Genomic DNA, 23006 nt, shown 5'->3' with positions numbered 1-23006 from the left:
GAGGAGGACGAAGCTTCGATATTTCAAGATCGGTTGTGAATGGCAAATATCGATAAACTTGAAAAACCGTTGATGTTTAAATTTGTTTAAGTGATTTTTGTACTAAATTTTAGTCAATTTATTAAATATTCAGTTTTTGGGCAGAGGCACACAAAAGGTTTCGACTTAATTATATTATAGTACTAAGTAGGTCTATTGGTCTTCGTCCTCGTCCATGGTGTGATATTTGTTGCGCACATGTGCCGAAATCATTTCTCGGGGATTTCTTTTAAAGTTTTTATCCTTTATTAGTTTCTCGAAGGCCTCTACCTGCTTTACCATATCTGTTCGCTTCTTTTTGATCTTCTGTTTGGCACTTAGCGGCGCCTCTGGCTCGGTCAGCATGGTTCTTTCGGCAGGATCGTTTGGTTTTTTCTTTACCAGTTTGTAGATATCCTGAAGGGAAGGCAGGGCATCACGCAGCGGCTTTAAATCTCCGATGACTTTAGTCTTTTCGCGATTCATTCGGGCCGTTTCCTCCTTACGTTCCTTCCGTGCTTCGGTAAACCGTTTTAGAAGTTTCTTGTGCTTTTGGATAGACTTTTCCTTCTTAGTTGTTGTACTCTTGGGGGTCAGGGTTTTGTGTAGCAACTGCTCTTGGCGTGCTTCTTTGTTGATTTGCGCCCTGACATTTTGTACTTGTTGCTTCGCGGCTCCAATGGCACTCTTGGATTTGGCCCGAATGTTTTTCTTCGTTTTTGCCATGTGTGTGATTAGCAATTTACTTATGAATGGTCAACAGTGGACAGACTTGCAACTATGTATAATGTCACGCTTTTGGTTTTTTTTTTTGTTAATTTTGTTTTTGTTTTTGCTGCTGATAGATAGAGATGGCACTAGGTTGCAAAACAATCGATGGTCCGTCCATCGATTTTTTTATGATCTATCGATATAACCAAATAGTGGCAGGGAGTGTTGGGCACGTCGAGGAATAGGGGTGGCAGTGTTGGGTAGGCTGGAATTAAAATGTCGAACCAAAGCGCACCAACATCGAACCAATGAGTCGAACAAATTTGACATCGAACATACATTTTGTGATTCCCCGACTCATATAAATATTTTTTTTAATTACTTTCAATTATACAGGAGCTTTTTCCCTTGAAATTTTACAGGCTTACACGTTTTGTCAGATCGATGATGGAGTTAAGACAAATTGGTGGAAAACTATACATAGAGAAAAACACATAGCTTATTCTTCATAACGCGACTTTATTGTAATTTTAATAAATATTTTTTTTAACTTTCTAAGCACATGGATCCTCTACTTATATTGCTTATATAACGACTTTTATTTAACTAATTCATTTTATTCTATCGCCTTTTAATTGGATGATTGCATTAGCCTTGTTTGGATACCAATTTTTGTTTTTTTTTTTTTTTTTAAGGAAATGCCATTATTATATTTATGTATATAAAATATTGCACTCTCCCCGCGATGCGAGGTAGAAACGTCAAAGCAAGCCGAATGCAATATAAAAATAGTAATTCAACAGTACAAAATTAAACATACTTGCATTATGTATTATTGTAATCAAGTATTTGTTTCATTTTCGGTTTTTATTATAATTTTTGTTTTTGCCGATCGATTTTGTCGTATGTATGTATATGTTAGGTGACTCGTGATTAATTATTACATAAGGTGAATAAACAATAGAAATACGCACACATCCACAAAATTGCAAGTCTTACGAAATAAATATTCAATTTATAATTATACAATTAAATTAAGTTGAGGTAGAAAATTACTAAAGTAACACATATGTTGTAATAAGGCAAGTGGTTTTACTCTTGTAGAGTCTGTGCTCATTCATCGATTGAAACTAACAATAGAAACTAGGATATAAAAATGAGGCAATATTCGAATAACTAAAAATTATACACACATAGAGGGAAAAACATGAGTCGCTGGCCAACTAAACTAACTAATTGTTCATTATCATCATCTTACATACGAAACGAGAAACGCGGATTGATGAGATTTTTGTCGTTTCCTCGGAGTGCAAATTGTTTGTTGTTTAAATGTTTAAAATATATGTATATGTATATACTGAGGTATTTGACCAATCATACATTTTTCACATCTGAGAACAATAATAATGTATTCTTATGTAAGTTGTTTATGTATATTTATATAGCTAATTGTAAGTATATGCGTATATGTATATTGTGTGTGCATATGCCTGTATATGGTAATTGTATATAGGTAGTCATTACAATTATGTTTATTTATAATATTATTCTTATACCGATCTGTAAAAGATCGTTGGCAAGTTCCCGATTTCATTAACAGTTTAAGTACGAGCGAACGTGTCGGTGTATAATGGAGAGAGTATTTTGTAGTACTATAGTTTATTGTATAGTGTATGTATATATGTATAAGGGGGACCAGTCATAACATATGGAAGTTTTGCAGATATTACATGGGATGATGTTCTCTGAGGTAGTTTGGTAGTTTTGCTCCTTTATTCTTCATAATGGAGTTGTCCGCGAGTATTCCTGAGATATGGTAAGCACTATGTTTGTGAATCAAAATTGTCTAGCTAGGCGAATTGGAAGTTAATGCCCATACATCGGTTTATATATATGTAGTCACTGGCGAATCTAGGTAAGTGAAATAAGTATAAAATTTCCCAGTGAAGTATGCATAGGCTTAGTTCATTTGTCTATTGCATACTTTAGGGGGCTAACTTTTTGTGTATTTCACATTTTTTAAATCGGCCAGATATATATATATTGTGTATCTTATGCTAGCTCTGTGATGGCATGGCACATTTGAATTTGCTTCTGTCTGATACAGTTTAGAGTTACAGTTTAGCATAAATGCAATGGAGACGGATCGTTTGCAGCTCGTTATCCTTTTGGGGCTCGTACAACATTCTTGTATTTACAGGCTGAACAATTGTTGTTGTTGATTTTGTTTTTGTTTTTTGTAAACCTTACAAACTATACTTAAATACTAGACTTAGTTTTGTTTTGTTTGACGATTAGGCGTAAATGTTCTCAGAGCCCTCGTTTTGAAGACGATTAACTCATTTCACCTCTTCTCTCTCCTGTTTCATGAATTACTATATGTAAGTATATATACACAGTACAGGTACATCTGTATATGTATATAAGTATATATGTATAGGTATGTATGTGCGCTTCTAAACATAAACACACAACATAAAATTCTACTAGTCCTAGGTAACTATCGTGCATTTTCATAATGTACACGTAAACTGGTATACATGAGGATAAGGCTACTCGTTACATATGTTCCATGGTTTTGGGGTATACAATTTGTTGTCATCGATCGAATTGGTATTTTGGTTGATAAATTTATGTATTGTGCACACCCTCGTCCTCGGAGTAGTTCTCCTCGGCATCAGAATTGGCCGCCTCATTCATGCTGCCCGACTGATTATTATGATCTAAGCCCAAATCCATGGGCTCGGAGCCATCTCGTCGAATCTCTGCTCCCTCATTGCCATCATCTGCCCCATCTTCGGTGTCATCAAGATCATTTAGATGGCCATGGTGTTGCATACTACGGGCCACTGAGCTAAGTGACAATGGTCCATGCGAATTGGGGGACAGACTGCTAGAGGATTGCTGCTGATCATGTCGCAGGATGGGTTCAATTGTCAGACCGGCTCCACTCTGAGAGCCACCAAAGCCGGTACCAGATGCAGGACTACCACCAGCTGCCAGTTTACTTAAATCAAATTGACCGGGCAACAAACCAGGCGGGAGCTTATCCAAACTATGACCCATGGCATTCAACTGGGCCATTTTGGCAGCATGCAATGCAGCTGCAGCAGCATGCTCTTGCGACATTCCCATACCTGTGGATGAGTTCGAGGATTAAGGGATTTGTCTTTTTCGAGTTTAAAATTCAAAGGATACTAACCGAAAGTGTTTTCCGTGATAAATTGCAAATACGTGTCTAGCAGGGATTGGCTAGCAGCATTGCCAGTGGGTAACTGTAGGTCCTTTGGTTGCCCCAAAGCGGCTGCTGTGGCCGCTGCGGCGGCTGCCTCATTACGCATTCTCGAGATGGTGGTATTGGCATGGCCAAAATTACTCAGCAAACTCTCGTGATAGCGACTCAAATCGCTGGCACTGCCACCGCCCATGCCATACAGGCCATTGCCAGTGGTCAAATCCTCGGGATCATCGTCCGAATCCTCGGCATCATCCAATGGCCCACCGCTGGCATTACTCAAGTCCAATTTCTGTTGACCACTGCCGCCACCACCACCGCCGCCGCTGCTGCCGCTGCCCCCGGTGGGTGAAGCTCGAGCCCGCAGCTCGGCCGGTGAGATTTTTACACCTGCCTTGGCCAATAGACGTGAGGCTAGATCCGGATCAAAGGCGCTCGGCATGGGCAGAACTGGTAGATCCTTGGTCGAGATGCCTCGATGCTGTCGCGACATGTGTGAATGAAGTGAATTACGCGATTTGGCCACTGTGCCGCACAGGACACAACGGTAGCCGGGGCAAACTGTGTGCTTGTCCTCCAGATGGGTGCGCAGTGTGTGGGCCGAACGATAGATTTTGCCACATTTGGGGCACGGACGGGGATCGGTGGCCCGGACACGCATCTCCAGTGAACGTCGTGAAACTGAAAAGACACATTCAATTAGTTAGTTAGGCCAAATCAATTGATCAATGCCAAATCGAGGATTGAAACAAAAAAACTCATCAAATCTCATCTTCGTTTGCTCTTTATTATTCACCAAAATATATTTATATACCTATATATATATATATATGTATATATGTATATATATTTGCCATCTCACACAAATCGTTTTGTCGGCGACTCGCACAAAAATTACAAAGATACAAGATACACAAGGACATTATTGATCGATCTTTCCCTTCCATTTCGCAATTGGCAAACTAAAATGCTATTAAATCATCATACATTCTATGTATGTATTCATTATGTTTCTTTTTTTGTAGGTATATGTTTTTTTTTTATATTTTATTATAGACTACAATTGTAAAATTGTCCGCATCGAAATACAATTTAGTTTGTTTCTATGTTATGTATACTTAAATCGATAGATCGATCAAACGAACGATCTGTTGCGAAATTTCATTCTTTGTTTTTTGGTTTTAGTTTATTTGCTGTTTTTGCTGTTTTGTCAGTTTTGATTAACATTATAGGAACCTTTTTACGTATGTTTTTCTTTTCCATATGCTCTTTGTTTTGTTTTATTATATGTCGGCCGCCAAAATTGAAATAATATTTGAACATAGGACTTAATTTTTGTTTTTCAATTTTGAGCGTTTTTTTTGTTTGTCACGAATTTTCTCTAATAAAAACTGTTTTCTCTTTTGTTTTTATCCACTAATGTTTTATATTTAACTTTAGGTAAGTTTTAGGTTTGTTTTGTTGTTGTTTTGTTTTTTTTTTTTTTTTTGGCTAAAAATATATTACGCAGGCACATTCTATTTTGTTTCAGTATCATTAGTAATAATAACTATATAATTATAATTATAATTTACTTTACTTTTTTTGGGGTTTTGCTTGGTTTTCAGCTCTTTATCTACATGTACATATATGTACATAGTTTCCTCTTATGGCTTATATGTATATATGTAGGTATGTATATGGGTTTAGGTCTGCCTTATGAAGTTCTAGATTCTATTAATCATTTTGTTCTTGTAATACTGCACATATTGCACGCATTTTTTTACTGGAGTTGTGACTTTTGCTTTGGAGTAAACTATCTGGACATGCTATATATATATATATATTAACTATATATTAAATGTCTGTTGTAGCTTTCCCCTCCCTCTCTCTCTCTCTGTGAGTCTCTAAATTACAGCTAAATATGCAGCTCTGCTACACTCTGCGCCTCATAAGTTTCGAACGTTGCTTAGTTCTTGTGTTTATGTAAATTAATTAATTATTATAGTTGGATTCTTCTTTACATTTCATTTATAAATTATATGGTTTTTGTGTTGTTGTCGTTAGAGTTACATATATATCGAGTATAGGAACGTAATAGTTGTCGCAAGTGTAGGCTAACATCAACTTCCCAAAACATTTTGCAAAATTAGTAACTGAATGCATCAAGGAGTTCAAATTTTCAAACACTTTATAATAATTTCAATATATTGGCCAAACTGAAACACTTTTAAATAGTTTTGTTTTGAGTCTCTGGAATTTTGACAAAATGAAACCATTTTTGCATGACTTTTGAAACATTATTTGGCCAATCAATCGAACAAGATACCTATTACAGAGGCTTGAGAACATCAACTGGTGGTAATTTGTCCCCTAAAGTATGCAATGGGCGGGCAAAGAGTTTCGTATTGCAAAGGAAGAACTTTTGGTATGCTAAATATTTGTCTATAAGTATACATCGATCCATTATTAGCAGAAACTGTTTGATTTCTTCGAAAAGGTGAATACATCGTTTAGCTGTTGCATACTTTAGTGGGCAAATTACCATTATCATTGTATGAAGAACAAAAATAACTATTGACATGCTAAATAATTATGAATAAACAATGTAAGCATCAAGGACATCTTTCTTATCCACAAGATCTTTGTTAAAAGATAAGAAACATTTTTTGACTATTTGGTGCATACTTTAGGGGGCAAGAGTCGCCCCTATTGCATTCCTAGATCCGCCTAACTAACGAATTTCTTTTAAAAAATCTGTTTTAATCCAACAACTCTAAGAAGAGTTGAAAAGTATTTGAATAATTCATGAAATTAATGTTTAAAATTGAATTTTTCGAAACATATTTGGGAAGAATGCGCTTTTCCTACAATTACATATTCAATAATGGACTTGATTTGGTATTATTTTCATTTTTTTGTTGTTTTTCTTTTTTCTTTTTTGGGGGGAGTTCTACGTTTTTGGCTATCTACGATAGATGCGAGTGTCTCGAGATTGGGTGCTAGATTTAGATTTATTGTCGCCATTGACTGGAAAGCAGCAACCTAGAAAGCTTTTTGCGCGGCACGAGTAGGTATAGCATTACATGGCATCGACGCCTGCAACACTAGTTCGCTGTCTCACAGTTTCATTTGAAGTCCGGCCCGCCGGCAAATGGTCCGCCCGAGGAGCGCATTGCCTTCATTTTGGCCCACTGCAGGGTATGCTTAATGCGCATATGGTTCCGCACAGAGTTGGGATGGGCGAAACGGCGGCCGCACTCGATTACCGGACAGACGGGACTGTCGCGGGGGTAATGACGATCTAGATGCTGCCGGAAGACACGTTGCTCCAGTGGTGTTTCACAGAGTGGGCAGGGCAACATGTAGTTGCTGCTGTTGCTTGTGCTGCTGGAGCTACCAGGGCCTGGCACCGGACAGGGGGCCTGTCCACTGCTGGCTGTGGCCGAAGCTGAGGCAGATGCCGAGGCATTGGCAGCGGCGGCTGCTGCAGCTGCGACGGCCGCTGCTGTTGTTGTGTTTTGAAAAAGCTCGGGAAAATCACGGGAACGACTCAAGGCAATGGTGCGGGCCATAAACAAATTTGCCGTCAATTGTTGCTGATGGGACACCGAGACAGATTGCTGCAACTCATCTAGGTATTGTTGTTGTTGCTGTTGTTGGTGTTGCTGTTGCTGCTGCTGCTGCTGTCGGTGCAAAGGATTCTGATCGCCTTGAAGTTGTTGCTGATGCTGTTGCTGTTGCTGCTGCTGATGTTCCTGCTTCATAAGCAACGTCTGATAGAGCGTCGATTCGCTGGCCTGACATGAACGTTTCATGGTCAGTGAAATGGCAGAAGATGCTGACGATGAACGATCATCATGATCGGCCATCTCATCATCGCTGTCATTCCAGGAACGTGCCGATGGTGTGGGTGAGGAATTCGCTGAACGATTCTTCTTGGACACTGGAGTGATGATGTTATTATTATTGTTGTTATTGTTGTTGCTGCGCCGGTTGAAAAGCTGTGATAGATGCGGCCGCTGCATCAACTTGGCCAATTTACTAGCCGCTGGCCGTCGATCCGCTGCATGTGCCTCGTGCGGTTGCTCCTCGGGAATGCTTGGCTCAATGGCCTCCTGTTTTATTGTGGTAGCCGTAGCCGAAGTGGAAGTAGTGGTAGCACTTGATTGGGCATTGAGGAATGTTCCTGTAATTGTGGATGGGTCCAGAAGCGAGTTTTCAACAAGTGAAAGGAGCAGGAGGATGAGGAGGAGGGAAGGAATGAAGTCAATTTGAAATCATAAATAAGAATCAAATCACACTTAGCTTTTGCGTCTGTTCCAATTTTGATGTCAAAGTGTGTGTGTGTGTGTGTGTGTGGTGTGTTTGGGTGTATGTGTGTGTGTGTGTTAAACCCACGCAGCTTCCAATTATAGCAGCAGCAACAACAACAACAGCAGAACTGAATACTCCTCGAAAATTTTGTTTTGCATCGCTTTTTTATATTCCAATTTTTTTAAGTTTTTTTTTCTCTTTTTGACATTTTTGTGTATATTTTTTTTTGGTTTTTGGATTTTAGTTTGCCAATTTGTTTCGATTTGTTCGGTTACAGTGCGGAAAAACATTCAGTTCTAACGGTTAACATTGTTTCAACACACATTTCGGTATTTCGTCTATCGTCAAAGTCGAAATCGAATTTTTTGGCACGATTTCGAGCAAGCCGATTGGAAAATACTCAACACACGAAGAGTTTTGGCCAATTATCAAATCAAATCTGAATTATCAGACTTGAATGTCTTGCATATACATATATAAAAACTAAACTTAAACTATTTGTTTATTTTTTAGAGTAATATGGATATGAATATAAATTCAGGCAAGGCAAGCAATAATAATAATAATTAGTTTAACTAAAGTGCAAATACATGAATTTCTATAAAAATTATTCAAATGATGAATCAATTTTTTTTATTTACAACATTCATACAATACTAAATAATAAGAAATATTTAGATTATCAATGAAATATAGCATACAGATATATATTTAGATACAAATAAAGTGGCAAAAGTTTTCTTTCAATTCGAATGCAGTGAAATTCACAAAAATCTGTTTTCCAACTTGAATAATCCTAGAATTCAAATCTTTAGGTGTTCAATTGATGGAATGACTTATGTTTAAATTGTATTTGATCTCTTTCAAAACAACTTCTTCAAATTTGAGGCAGTTTTGAAAGGGTTTAGAAGAAATGAAGTTGCTAAGCAGTTCAAGTATCTATTAACTGAAGTAACAACCTTTTGTTCCCCTAGATTGATACCATTCAAGTCATGCTAAAGAAGATTGTTAAACTGTCCGTAACGTTAAGGACGTCAAGGAACTTTCCGGAATATCGAAAATATTCATTCCAAGTCCAAGTAGAACTCAAGGGATGGCAGGGGCAAGTATTTATTTTATCTAATATGAATTTCAACTAATTATCGACTTCCTTTTGTTGAACCCTTTCACGGGACGCGCATCGCGTGCCATGAAACCATAGTTGAAACAACTCTATAAGTCACTTATATACATATTTGAATCATGGAGCTGGCGTCACACCTGAGACTGGGATGTGTGTGTGTGTGTAGAGTTTAGATTTTGTAGCCTTCTGCATTCGCAGAAGATATCTACAACAAATATTAAAAAAAAAAAAGAAGATATATTGAAAACGTAATTTAATGTACAGGAAATTGCCAAAAGAAACGGAATGGCCTCGTATGGCTTATGGCAGTGAGTGGTGGTGGTGGTGCTGGGTGGTTGGAGCATATTGAGTCATTTGATGGCCAGAGATTTGATTTGCATTGCACACCCAAATACACACGAAAGCACATTGAAAAAGACATGTCCATGTCAAGGGGTGTGTTTTTAGCTCATGGCATGAACTATAACTATAACTATAGTAGTTTGTGATTGTGTATACCATGTTTATATATATATATGGCCATGACGTAAGAGGATCCCCCTTCCACATGCCGCACGCCCCCTAAAAATGAAATCAAATTAAACAATTTACTTCTGCCTTTGTGCGTGACAACTCAAGGGAGAATGCAAACAATTTCGTTGCATAAATATATCAAGTGAAAAATACAATAAAATTGAGTAAAATAAAATTGAAAATATAATATGCACTAGTCTTCTATTTTATGTATATGTATATACCTACAAATATATGTATATATTTCTATACATAAACGTTGCATATTGTATATGGAAATAGATATGTGTACATATCTACACAGTATATATATATATATATGTGGAATGCACAATCGAATTTTCTTTAGTGCTGCTTTTTCTCGATTGGCCAATGCTCGAAGGAAGTGCAGTCAGAGGAATGGTTTATGGGGTTTCAGTTCGAGTTCTCCTTTGACCAGCGAAGCAGATTTAAAATTTGTCACATTTAAGGAAACCGAAAGGGCCAATGTGTGTGTGAGTGTGTGTGTGTGTAATGTGTAATGCCTGCGAATGACAACGTCAATGGGAAAGGATGGGAAAAGGTTTGAGGTACCCAACATTGTGTGGCCGGGTCAAATCAGCCGTAAGATTTCCTCTCAATGGCCATTCTGGTTGCATTTTTATCTATAGCTCTCTGCCTGCCATTCGAAAGATGCTTTTGAATCTTTTCCCAGTTGCCCAGGTGTTTACGATTTACCTAGATACGAGATACTCAATACGTGTAGAAGGGGCACTCCTAGGGCATCATCTCTATCTCCTTCTCCGTCTCGTTGTGCGTTGGTCTGTGCGTAATTTCCCACTAGCTGCATCTTTTGCTGTGCATAATTAATGAAATATAAAATGCAAACTCAATTTGGCAAAATCATTATGGACATTTCAAGCTATTTCTGAATCTCTCCCTCCCTTTTCTCCCTTTCCAAGTCCCCCTTCAACTTTGACATAGATAAACCGATTGACTGTAGAATATTTAGTTAGACTATGCACTTTATTTAACGAACTCTTGCATTTGATAATCGTAAACCAAAACCAAAACGTTATGATTGATTAAGAGAGAGAAAATGGCTATATGTATACCTCTTAGTACACCTATTAATTTAGTAGATTGACCAGCTTAAACTGATTCCCTATAAAAGTAGTGTACTGAAGACACCAAATTAAGCTTGGAAATTCTTCTGTTTTCTAAAGAATAGTGAAGAAAATGCCAAGTATGGATAAACCTTTGCCAACAAATGCCTAGGAAGAACGAGGAATTATAGATAAAATGTATATATTGTCATCTCTAAGGAGTTACGCATAAAGCATTACTTTTTCTCTTAAGAAGTTATTTATTCCATTACTTGTATAATGATAAAAATTATCATTTTTTAAAGAATTGGCACAATGAGCAATTCCATTTGCAGGTCAATGGGTCTCCCCGATCAGATAATGTACATTAATGATGTTTTCTTCCTTTTTTCTGTTTTTGGTTTAACTGGACATAGTATAATAAATAAGTTACTATATGTATTAGCATTGTTCCTTTTCAGATATATAGATAGACGACAAAGGGTGTGTGTATATGGTGGGCTTGGTGAAGTGCCTCATCAATTATGTTCACCGCATGCAAACGCGTTTCTTTAAGTTGTTCGAGTTATGCAAGAACGAGGCGTCGTGGCCACTATACACACCTCTTCTTTGTACATCAATTACAAGTGAAGCGGTCAATCCGAGCGGTCAATCCGAGCCACCTTAATAATGGTTATTTAAACTCGCGCTGCGATTCCAATTCCGATTCGCATGTCGTGCCACTGTTAGCGGCAATAGAAATTAGCTTTATTAAAGATAGAGCAAACCGAATGTAACATTTCCTTTCGCGCCATGAGGCCATTATATCAAGGCTCTTACCGATTGCCTGCGTTTTGCATTTCAAGAAAATGACCACCCACCCTCTCCTCCTTAAAAGGGTGGCAAACAAATAATGAATTTTTCCATATAAATCACTCGCGTCAATGGGCAAGGCCCATTGATATCTGGAGTCAAAATAGGGCTAAGGTTTCTTTTGGGCCAATATGTAAACATTCTTTTGTCTTTGTGTGCGGCTGCTTTATGACTTGGCATCGAAAGGGTTGCGCTGTTTGGGTGCGTCGTAGGTGTGTTTAACGGTCATTTTTCGATGTCTTGCCGATCATTATCACCTCGGTTATTATTATTATTGTTATTGTTATTATTATTATTATGCATATATATTTTTTGTTTTGTTTTTGGGAGGCCTCTTGTAATTTTTTCGAGAGTCTTTGTTCTTATTGGAATTTATTACTTAATAAGTTGGAAATGGTCTGCTGGGCGGTTCTCAGTTTTTGCGGTCAATGTTTTTATGGGTCGGCGCCGCAACCAACCCCCCACCCCCACCCCTTGACCCCTAAGAGACCCAACCCCAACCCTATCTACATCTTCACAGTTACACCAAATGTATGTGTGTGTGTGTGAGTTTGGGGGATTTTCTTTCGTTTTTCCTTTAGATTTTTACGAGCGCCCGTTCAGCAACTTTGATGTTGTTGATTTTTTTTGAGTTTTAAGACTTGGTGACCCCGACGAGTATACTGTCAATGTCCAGCCAGGCAAGTCGGCAGCATTATTCCAATCAGAAATCTAGCAGATAATAAAACTATAAAAAAAAAGATCTTGAATGCTGAGAAAGAGTCAGTCGTCCTCTCTCTGGCCTTTTATTAATTTTTATTGGCCATTTTATTTGCGCGCAAAGTTATCTGAGAATTTTTCTGTGTAATAAAATGCGTAATACATCGTGACGGCTAAATTCGAAGTATCTGACGGATACAAATTAGACGACGACGTCTTGCAGTCTGCAGTTTTTACGAGCAGCCCAAGTAGTTGTGATTGAATTATTGATAAAGTGACCAACCCCCCACGTCCCCTCACCAATACTAAGGGATTTCATATTCGAGTTGAAGTGTCGTAAAAATCGTTGGTCAAATTCATTAGATGTGGCCAAGTTAATTAGATGACCCCGCATCCGCAGACTAAAACCGACTGTTGATGGTAGGATGGGAACTAAACCTTTAGTTATCGTGGCTTGGCTGACTTTTGGTAAGATTTATCGAAAACCCACTTTAGATTGAAACGCTGCCCAGATGTCATCTGACACACACGCCAGGACAATCTGTCTCTGTATTTGTTTATCTTATAAATATACGCAAAAAAACGAACGCAAAAAAGAAATGGCCGGGCTCAGGAAAGTTTCGCCCATTGATGGGGATACGACACGGAGGCGGTGAGCCGGCACGTACATACCATACAAGCCAAAAGCAAAGCCAAACGAAATGTTGTTTAAACTTTGCAAACAAGTTTGCTTGTTTTTTTTGAGCGCCCTGCTCTTTTGTGTTTGGGTCTTGGGCCGGTTCTTTTTTATTTTGCTCCTCTTGTTTTCTTGTGTCCCTGCTACGTGTGGGAGGGCGTACTTCTTCTTCTTCTTCGTCTTTGTCTCACATTCTCATAGATAGCATTCGAAATTGAAAGCGAAATTGCCGTTGAACATGTGTGACGACAGCCAGGACAGGGGCAGGGGCATGGGCTGGAAGAGCGAGTGATATATGAACTGGCGTCAGTGGGACTCCAAATGGCAGCGGCAGCATCGTTCAAGATGAACGTACCTAAAATTGTAAATGACGCCAAATGCATATTCAAGTCGGACACATGCCAAAACTGCGGCCGATGGAGGAAGTTTTCTGTGTGTGTTTGTACACAATTTGGTTGAAACCATCTTTTTCGTTTTCGCTTTGCTTTTTTCGGCCGTTTCGATTTGACGCAACCCTTCGGACGCCTTTTTTTTTTTTTTTTGTTTTCTTCGTTGGCCGGGTTGACGAATGCTGATGGGGCTGTGGCGATAATGCTGTTTGTTGTTCCAACTTTGAAATGAGAAAAGTTTTGTCGACCGACAAACGAATGTGTTTTTAATGTATTTCATGTGTTTACTATTGAAAAATTGCATAAGTAAGGATGTTTCATATGGCAGGGCGAAAAAATGTAGCATACTTTTGCGGGCGAAAAACCGAAATTAGCCAGAAATTTAAACTATTGCGCCCGCTTGTGGTAATAAATTAGACACCGCCAAGATGTGGGTGGCTACGGTCCAGGCGAGACAACAAAGCTCCACTAGACGCACACACACACCCACACACAGAAAGAAAGACACCCAAACTCGTGTGTGGGTGGACAGATGAAGAAGTCGGCAGAGGGAGGTTAAAGGGAAAAGTTAAAAAGGATAAATCGCTTGTGTTCATCGCTCTTCGCACATAATAAATGTATCTTTTACTTGGCGTAAGTAACTTCACCGCCCCCTAACTGAACCACCATCACACACACACACACTAACTGTATATATGGACAGTATGGGATGCTAAAGTCTATATGTATTTTTGTATTTGTGTGTGTTGTATATAAACTTAACAGCATTTGGCTATCTTTTTGCAATTGATGTATTACACATAAAAGTTTTCAGCTCGACCCGCACACACGAGACACACTCACACTCGCACACACACACACGCTTACAAATTCCATGTACTTGTATTCCTAACTCATACATATATATGTATGCATGTATGTGTATATTTATATGTATGAATGAATGTATGTATTATCTATCTACTACTCGCATGTGTTCCTACAAGACGTCCAAGACAACCCACGACCACGTCCGCAAACAAAACGCACGCATACAATTACAAAACTGTTACACGTATGCGCCACATGAGTGAGTGCCTTGGAGTCGGACGGAGTCGGTCGTCAGAAGACAGAGACAGACCGACATACACACACACGGATGGCGGTTGGGAGGGGGGGACAAAGAAGTTGCGAGGGGACAGCAAAGGCAAAGGAATATTGTTAACCGACTACAAAATAAATACGAAAACTTTTAATGCCCCCGGCTGCCGTCGCGAACGTTGAAAAATGCTTCGCTTTCACACACACACACACAGATAGACATACGCATATACACACAGACGGTCCCAACAAAACACATACACATATAAACGCATGGACAATCGGGCGGTAAAGGACGCCAACGGTAACGTCTTCGGACTCATTGCCACTTGCAAAACTCAACTACATACAGACACACACACACACACACACACACACACACAAAACAGACATTCAACTACATTTACACATACAAAGCAGGGAGAGAACTTCTTATGGGTGGTCTGCGTGTATGTGTGTGTGTGTCTGCAAGGACATATGCATGCGAACCCTTCGCCATCGTCTTTACTTTTGCCCTTTCCCGTTCCCTTTCCCAACCCTCGCGCATAACTCATCTATCAATTTTCACGTACTTGGACCACAGTTGTTGGATTCGAGTCTTATGGGTTTTTAGGGAGTCCGTCAAGGGGTCCAGGGATTGCGGCTGGACCGAAAGGCGTCTACCCTATCTTATTGCCCAAAATGTAGCCTTTTGCTTCCCCCCCACAAAAAGAAACACACACAGACACTCACACAGTGAAGCGAATTCAATGAAACATGTTAGGTTAATTTTGCATGTTTCTCTTTTTCATAAAAATACTTGTTTTCCAAATCCAAGGCGGAATCGAGACAAGGATATAGAAGAGACGTTAGCCTTGCTGTAAGGCAAGAAATTTGAAACGAAGATCAAGAAACAAGAACCGACAGAAAACACTTATTATATTTTTTGACTTATTTTAAAAAACATTTCGACCTTATTTTCAAAAGTATTTCAGTCTCAATTTTTTATTGATTCTTAACTGTAATGAATGCGAATGAATTAGATTAAGACTTTTTGTATTTCATAATGTAATAAAACAAAGCTCAAAATGTGTAAATAGAAAGCAAATAAGCTATAAACCAAATTGTCATTGTTTGGAATCTTAAGGCGGCAAAAGAGTCCTTTGGTAGTGTTTACTATCTATGGCAGGGCAAAAAAATGTAGCATACTTTTTTCAGCCTTTTGGAAAATTTGTAGAAAAAAGGGCAACTTATGCGACACTGTCGTTTACCTCGTTTTAAAACTCGACTCTATGAACAGTGTACTTAAAGTTTTCTTCTTCTCAACATCCGCAGACTCGCACACACACACACACACAGACTCACAGATGCTTAAAGAAATGTTCATATATGTCTGATTCTCTCTCTCTCTCACTCTATCTTTCTGTCTCTCTCTCTCTCTCTCTCTTGTATGGGTCTGGGATCTCTAAAGGCTACACACATGCAGAGACACAATACAACAAAACGGGCCAACAATGAGAGCTGACAGCCCCAAATGTCATTCTATCTTGGCGGTCATTAGAACGGAGTTCCAGCCCAACATCGCCTGCCCCCTCTCCCTCTTCTTGTGCAGCTCACTCTCTGGCCTTTCCTGGCACTAACACACATACACACACATACAGAGACAGGGTTTCTTCTTCTTTGGTTCTGGCAAGCATTTTACTCTTCGTCTTTGTCCAAGATTATCTCCTTTACTTTTGGTGGCAAGAACTTTTTGCCCAGCATCCTTTTTCGTTCTTCTTGTCGTCGTCGTTGGCGTCGTCGTCGGCGTCATCGTCGTATCTGCTCAGTTCTATACTATTCTATCCGATTCGGTTTTTGGGTTCGGTTCTGCATGAAGTATTTTACTCTTTTTCCATATACTACTCACACACACACACACACACAAAAAGATATTAACTTGGCTATTGTTTTTGTTGTCGTTGTTGCTTTTATTTTAACACGCCGCATGCAACCCAACTAACCCCAACTTTAGGGGGAGGGGTGCTTGAAGAGGCCAAATCCAATCCTGGCCATGTGTCTGTGTGTGTGTGTGTGTGCTATTGATGCGGCTAGTTTGATGTATTACCCCAAAAAACGAAATGTCTGTATCGCTTATGCGGGGCCAACTCAGAATAGAAATGGGCATTTTGGCATTTCGATTTAGTAGCTCACACACACACACACACATACATATATATATATACAACACACACACACACACACATGTAAGCATAGACAACAACACACAGAGACAAACGATGATTACGCCATCGGATGCTCTCATTCTCGCACACACACACACACACACACACACATCCTTTTTGCCCCTTGCCACTACAGTCGACTCGACTGTCGCGCCGTCTCGCTCATGCGGGCCTTTTTATGGGCATTTTGTATAATACATCATCGACAAACATGTTTGCAAAGTGTGTACGAATATTATATGGGAAAATAACTTGTTGTTGTTGCTGTTGTTGCTTTTTGCGCACGCTTTCGCTCTCGTGTTTGCCTCTGACTCTGCGATAAGAATGGAAGCTGAATAGAAAACGAGAATTGTGATGAGCGCAGGGGGGGGGACGGGTAGAAGGAGATGGTGGAGGTGGATGTGGGGATAGGCGGTGTATCGGTTGGGCTCTCTCTCGCTCTAATTTTTTGTTGGAGTGGGACACTGGGCAAGAACAATTGCAAGGACATGTGCGATGGATGCTGATTCTGACGTTGACGCCAATGGTGTTGGTAATGGTATGGCAATGGGGCAAGGGCAATGCTTAGGCCGATCCCCGTAATGGTTGGCAACGGGAAGGGAAGGAAGCGGGGGCAATGGTTTGGCCATCTGCTGATGGGGTTGCCTCTTGCTCGATGAAACGAAGAGGGCTGAAAGAGAAGAAGATGGATGTCGGAGTTTGGACGTCGACCGAAATATATTCGCTTTGAATTATTCCAAAATATACACAGCAGCAGCGCCAGCAGCAACCGTAGCGTCGACGTCGGCGTCGATGTTGGCAGCGTGAACGGCTGCAAAAAAGTTTGCCCAAAAGTTAGGCTGTTGTTGTTGGCAGAAAGGCAAAGGGAAGGGAAAGGAGCAGGGTGGGCTGTCCATAGCGGTGTAAGTTTGAATGTGTCTGAATGTGTGTATGTAGTTGTATAAGTGTTGTGTGTGTGTGTGTGTGTGTGTGTGGGTTAGTTTGGCGTACAGTTTTGTGAATTTGAATTAAATGTACATAGTTTTAGATTGCGTAATTCATTAGTACAGGCAGCATGATGCCCAATATTCTAGCAACCACTACTTCCCAGCCCCCCTCACACACACACAAACACACACACATCTCCCTTTCCTCTTATTTCGTGTCTTTTACCTCCCCCGCCAGCACGTCCTTGGGCAACCGTCAGCACGCACGGGGCAATGATGAACGATGTGGTCGTATGTGGTTAACGTTGCGGGGATTAGAATTTTTGTGTGTGGGGGGCGGGGGCCGAAAAAGGGTGCCGGGCAGTAAGGAATTTGTTTAGAAACACTGAGAAAAAAAATTACATATTAGCAAGATAAGATACACATATTTTTAGACACATAAATTTCTATCATTGATTGAATCGATTAACCTTTAATTGATTTAGGATTCGTTTACTTTTGACCAAAACCATCAACTCTTTTGCCTTTAAAAAGTGGTTCTAGAGGACTTTCTTTTATAATTTGAAAATCTCTAGTCTGATATTGATTAAGCAAATTTTGATGGTTTTTAACTAGTGAACAAAAGTACTTAAAGATCTACTAAATGCAGTCCTCGGAATATAAGTTGTCCATGTGGTACTAGTCCTGTTAGGGACTCAGGGTTCGAGTTCCAGACAAGTGTATGGATGTAGGTTTCGTCTGAACCGAAGGCCACAATTGATAGTAAAGTTATTAGTTAATTTATAGAACTTTTGTCCAATTCATAACTCTTGGGAGTTAAGTGATTTTCCTCAGTGTAGACGACCCTTAGGCCCACTTCTTGCTTTAACTGGGATGGGATTTGATGGTAGACGTATGTTAAGATGATGCCAAGATTCATATCCTTTTTTTTGGAACTAGTTCGCGTAGTTTGATCTTAAGCCCCCTTAGTTTTAGTTGGCATTTGCTTTGAAGAACAAGAACAGAACAGCGAGAATAGCCCCAAAGATGAATTGCTACACGGCTACTTAAGTCAGTTGTCAGTTGGGGCGTTTCCAAAACCGCACACACACACACACAGTAGAGAGACCCCATAGTGAGAGAGTGGAGATGGGATAGGGAGGGTGGGGGGCAGCCACAGTCTCATGTCGGCAGCTCGTCCGTCGAACACTTGCGCCGCACTATTTACGGTACAATTTATTACTTTATGAGCATCGACCTAGTCGTGCCATCCATCCACATCTACATTCGCATTCACATTCCAGATTCACATCCACATCCATATCCTGGTGGGCGATGCTTTGTTTACGGACCAACGATTGTATTTAACTTTGCCAAAGTGGGCAGCCCAAAGGGGCAGTGAATGGGTGTGAATGGAATGCGATGGTAATGAATGTATGAATTTAGAACGCAGCAGCAGCAGCAGCAGCAACTGAAAACTGGCGAGACAGTCGGGCGAGAGATAGTTTGGTTTTTTGTTTTTGTTGCCATCTTTTTTGTGTGTGTGTGTTAACTTCTCCCCTACCTCACTCTGGTCAGGGGGACAGGGGGATAAGGTTTAGGAAATGAGTAGAGGAAGTTTTAGTTTCATATTCGCACGGCAGGAAGAGTAGGAGGAACAGAAGGAGGAAAAGAAGTGGACGTGGATTGGGTTGCGATGGTTTCACTTAGTTGGTGGCAAGGGTGGAGTCATTGCGATGTTGGCAATGTTGGCACTGCGTTCGAGGGGGCAGAAAGCTCTAGTGCTATCTCTTTTTAGCTCTCGATTTAAAATATTTCGTATTCTCTGTCTCTATCAGTTAGTGTGTTAGTGTGTGGTTGTGTGTGTGTTAGAAAGTTTGAATTGTATTGAAATTGTATTTTGTTAAAATTCATGTTTGTTATTGCTTTTGTTGTTAAGTCGTCGTTGGCCAACCATTTTGTCAGCCAGCCTCCTCCTGTCTCTCCCTCTGACTGTGCCTCTCGGCCATGGCCTTTGTATGGGTGTATGCGTGCGTGTGTGCTTGGGCTACTGAACGTATGAGTAATTTTATTTCACTATATAGGTTCCCCCCCTCCCCGTGTGTTTGCCTTTCCCTCTTTTTATTTATGTATATATATATAGAAGAGTGTGCGCGTAATTTTCTGGTAATACAACTAAAAACTCACATACATATGAATTTTTAACTCCTGTTTAGAGAGATAGGCGGGGACATCGTCAATAGGTAGAGAGACAAAGCAAAAGGGGTAACGTGTATAAATCGCAAAACCAAAATAAATACGACAACAATAAATCAATATATATACACACCAAACATGTCTATAGGATGGGTTCTCTCTCTCTCTCTCTCTCTCTCTGGGGTCAATTGAATGGGATGTAAGTAAGCCTTTGCCTAAGCTGAAGCATTTGCCATTATTTCTAACTGCAAATGAACTTCACTATGAAATTTGTGGCTAAGTTATGAGTATTTTTTATAAAGAACTGTATATAGAATACATTTTCCATCTACATTCAAGTAGCCAAAGGTTTGATCACAAATGTTAAATAGCAGATTTCCGCCCTCTAAAGTATGCCATGATTTTAACGAAGCTTCAAAGAAGTAATTCCTCAACATGCATAGTTTAAGCGAATACTTCCTAGGTCCTTTATGGTCTTCGCTTTAGATCTTTTCTTTAAGTGAATCCCTTTAGAATGTATCTGCAATTACCAAGTCAACTATTTTAGTTGCTATATTATTAAACTTAGCTCTTTCTGTGCTTTATAGCTTTGAATTGGCTAGGTTTCTGGCTGGGTCAGGTGTCTAGTATTGTTTGATATATGAACCACTTGAAGGGGTCCACTTGATGTGTTGAGAAGAAGAAGGCAAAATAATTTGCAACAAAGTCCATGTTGGTCAGAATGGGCAATAGAATTTGGTATTGGTATTGGTATTGGTATTGAAGGGCGGCGAAATACATCATCGACATGTTTGCTAGGCGGAATAACGAACTCCAACGTACACTCACACACGCAAATACACATGAAATGAGACAGAAGAGGGGAATGGGAAGTGGGGGGCAAGGGATTCGATCGCACAAATTGCTCATTGCTGAGGAAATATTTGCAATAAATTTAGTTTATGGCGTCGGTTGTTGGCGGTCGAATGGGCGCCTGACTGACACCCACACATACACACGCACACACACACACCTCTCCAAAGCCCCCACACCACTACTTTCCGCCCTTCCCCCCCATAATCTCAATAAAGGTGGCTGCCTGTCAATGCCTAAATTATATGCGAATGTGCGTGGATACTTAGAAATATTAAAATGCAGCCCTTACCCTGACAGCAGGCCCATATCCTCACACCCTCCTTCCACCACTCACCATACACACATTGGTCATTTCGATTACACACATACACACACACAGAGACATATACATTTATTGGAGAACATGGATGTGGAACGCAATCCGTAGTCATAGTCCGTTTGTCCGTGGGTCATGGTGGTTTATTGATGTAATATCCTCCAATTATTATGGATATTTGGCGCATTCCCGCGCATCCGCAATTTGATATATGTATATATCCTGTTTTTCGTCCTGTTGTTTTGTACTGTTGCTGAGAGTTAAAGAGTTTTTGTTTTTCTGGTGGCCAGGTGAAGGAGAAAGACCAAACACAAAACGGGAAGCATATGCGACAACCCTTAATTAACTGACCCGAGCTTAAACCCCAAGCGCCCTGTCAACTCTAAGTAACCCATTTTTCGGGTTGGGACAAAGATCTGAAGGAAATGAAATGCAAACAAATGCTGTGTGTGTATATACATATGTATGTGTGTGTGTGTGTGTAGTCCAAAGGATAGAAACCGTAAGAAGCGGCAACGAATTTCAACACCCGCCCCTAAGGGCGGCCTCCTACTTCAAGCATAAGAACGAGTAAAAGGAGATGGAGAGATGAAGATGGTGGGTTAAGGGCAGCAACTACTTTCGCATGTGCGGCAATAATTCATCCATTAAAAGGGATATCAATGCGTCAGTGGCATGGCAGGAATGGGGCAGGGCAGGACAGGGCAGAGCAGGACGGTATATGTGTGGGCAAGTGTGAGTGTGTGTGGCGTAAACAGACCTCGACAAAGGCAGAAAAAGCTCAAGAATGGATGTGGAGATGAATGTAGAGATGAGAAGACGAAGACCAAGATGTAGCTACAGCAGCAACGGGGTCAAATGGAAAAAGGCCGAACGAAGCGTTTGTTGTCGTTGTCCTACGTTCAGCTTCCGTTTGAAAACCGCACGCAAAGACAGGCACACACACACACTCACACACACATAGACGCACATGTAACACAATCGCCGGGCGGTTTGGTTCGGTTACCTCATCCCAGATATCAATGGGTTCGAATACGAAACCGAAGTAGCACCGTGTCAGAAGTGAGTGTGTGTGTGATAAGTAGAAATATTGCACGTTATATTAAAGCATCAACTACCAGGATATGCTCTAACCATTGTTCATAACCTAACCTCAATAAACGATACCAAAAGTATGCTACAATTTAATTATTTTCCTCCTTTTGCGTGGTTCTTAAAACCTCCAAATTTATCTAGTAACTAGTAACTACTAACTGATTATCAATGGTTTTTTAAAACTTTTGTTTCAATTATGTCCTTTTAGCCAATAATTTTTGTTCGCCATCTGAAAAGTAGGCTATTAAAATTGATTCTTTCTTTCGAATTGGCTTATCGTGAATATAGTTGTGTATGTTTTCAGAGATCGGATGTTGCTTTTCTGTTCTTTTCAGCATGTCGTCTTTGTAACAGATCAATTCTTTTCTAACCTAAATAGAAGTCTCTTGAAGCTGATCATGAATATATACATATGCATATAGATATATTTTGAAGATTTTCAAGTGCTTCACTATAATGCTTTTTTAACATGCTCCTTTGGCCTTTGGCGTAGCAGGGTATAAGAATGCCGAGAGATATTGCAGTCGTTGAGCTATTTACTCGTGTGGCCGAAGAAAAAGACGATGAGTACAACTTGAAATGGACTCGGCAATATCTACACTTGCTCCCTTTAGAACACACACACACACACTAGCTCACTCTTAAGGCAAATGGACAGACCTGGCACACATGGACAGACGGCAGGCATCCATATGGATTTATGTAAATTCTATGCCCAAAAATGACCTTTTTCCAAGCGGCTGGCATTGGGCACAAGG

General features: G+C 40.0%; 2 protein-coding genes across 2 annotated transcripts in view; both read right to left on the bottom strand.

Moving 5' to 3' along the window:
• Positions 1–81: 81 nt before the first annotated feature.
• LOC137580987 (ribosome biogenesis protein SLX9 homolog) lies at positions 82–878 on the bottom strand. The gene has a single exon (XM_068295139.1). It carries the CDS (start codon positions 742–744, stop codon positions 193–195), a length of 552 nt encoding a protein of 183 aa, XP_068151240.1. The 5' UTR covers positions 745–878; the 3' UTR covers positions 82–192.
• Positions 879–3315: 2437 nt separating this feature from the next.
• Positions 3316–23006, bottom strand: part of ab (abrupt) — a 52529-nt gene continuing 32838 nt past the window's right edge. Inside the window, exons 7-8 of the mRNA XM_068295493.1 lie at positions 3932–4645; positions 3316–3866 (exon numbers count right to left, since the gene is read on the bottom strand). Of these exons, the coding sequence (XP_068151594.1) occupies positions 3361–3866; positions 3932–4645 (1220 nt within the window). The 3' untranslated portion in view covers positions 3316–3360. The remainder of the gene's footprint in view (positions 3867–3931; positions 4646–23006) is intronic.

The sequence above is a fragment of the Drosophila tropicalis genome, unplaced genomic scaffold (genome assembly GCF_018151085.1).
Source record: "Drosophila tropicalis isolate 14030-0801.00 unplaced genomic scaffold, ASM1815108v1 contig_845, whole genome shotgun sequence".
In the NCBI taxonomy this organism is placed as follows: Eukaryota; Metazoa; Arthropoda; class Insecta; order Diptera; family Drosophilidae; genus Drosophila; species Drosophila tropicalis.
Note: the sequence above shows the minus strand (reverse complement) of the source record. Positions and strands in the feature narration are given on the sequence as shown.

Excerpts from the sequence above, each read along its gene's own strand:
- LOC137580987 (XM_068295139.1), bottom strand. The coding sequence starts at position 744 with ATGGCAAAAACGAAGAAAAACATTCGGGCCAAATCCAAGAGTGCCATT.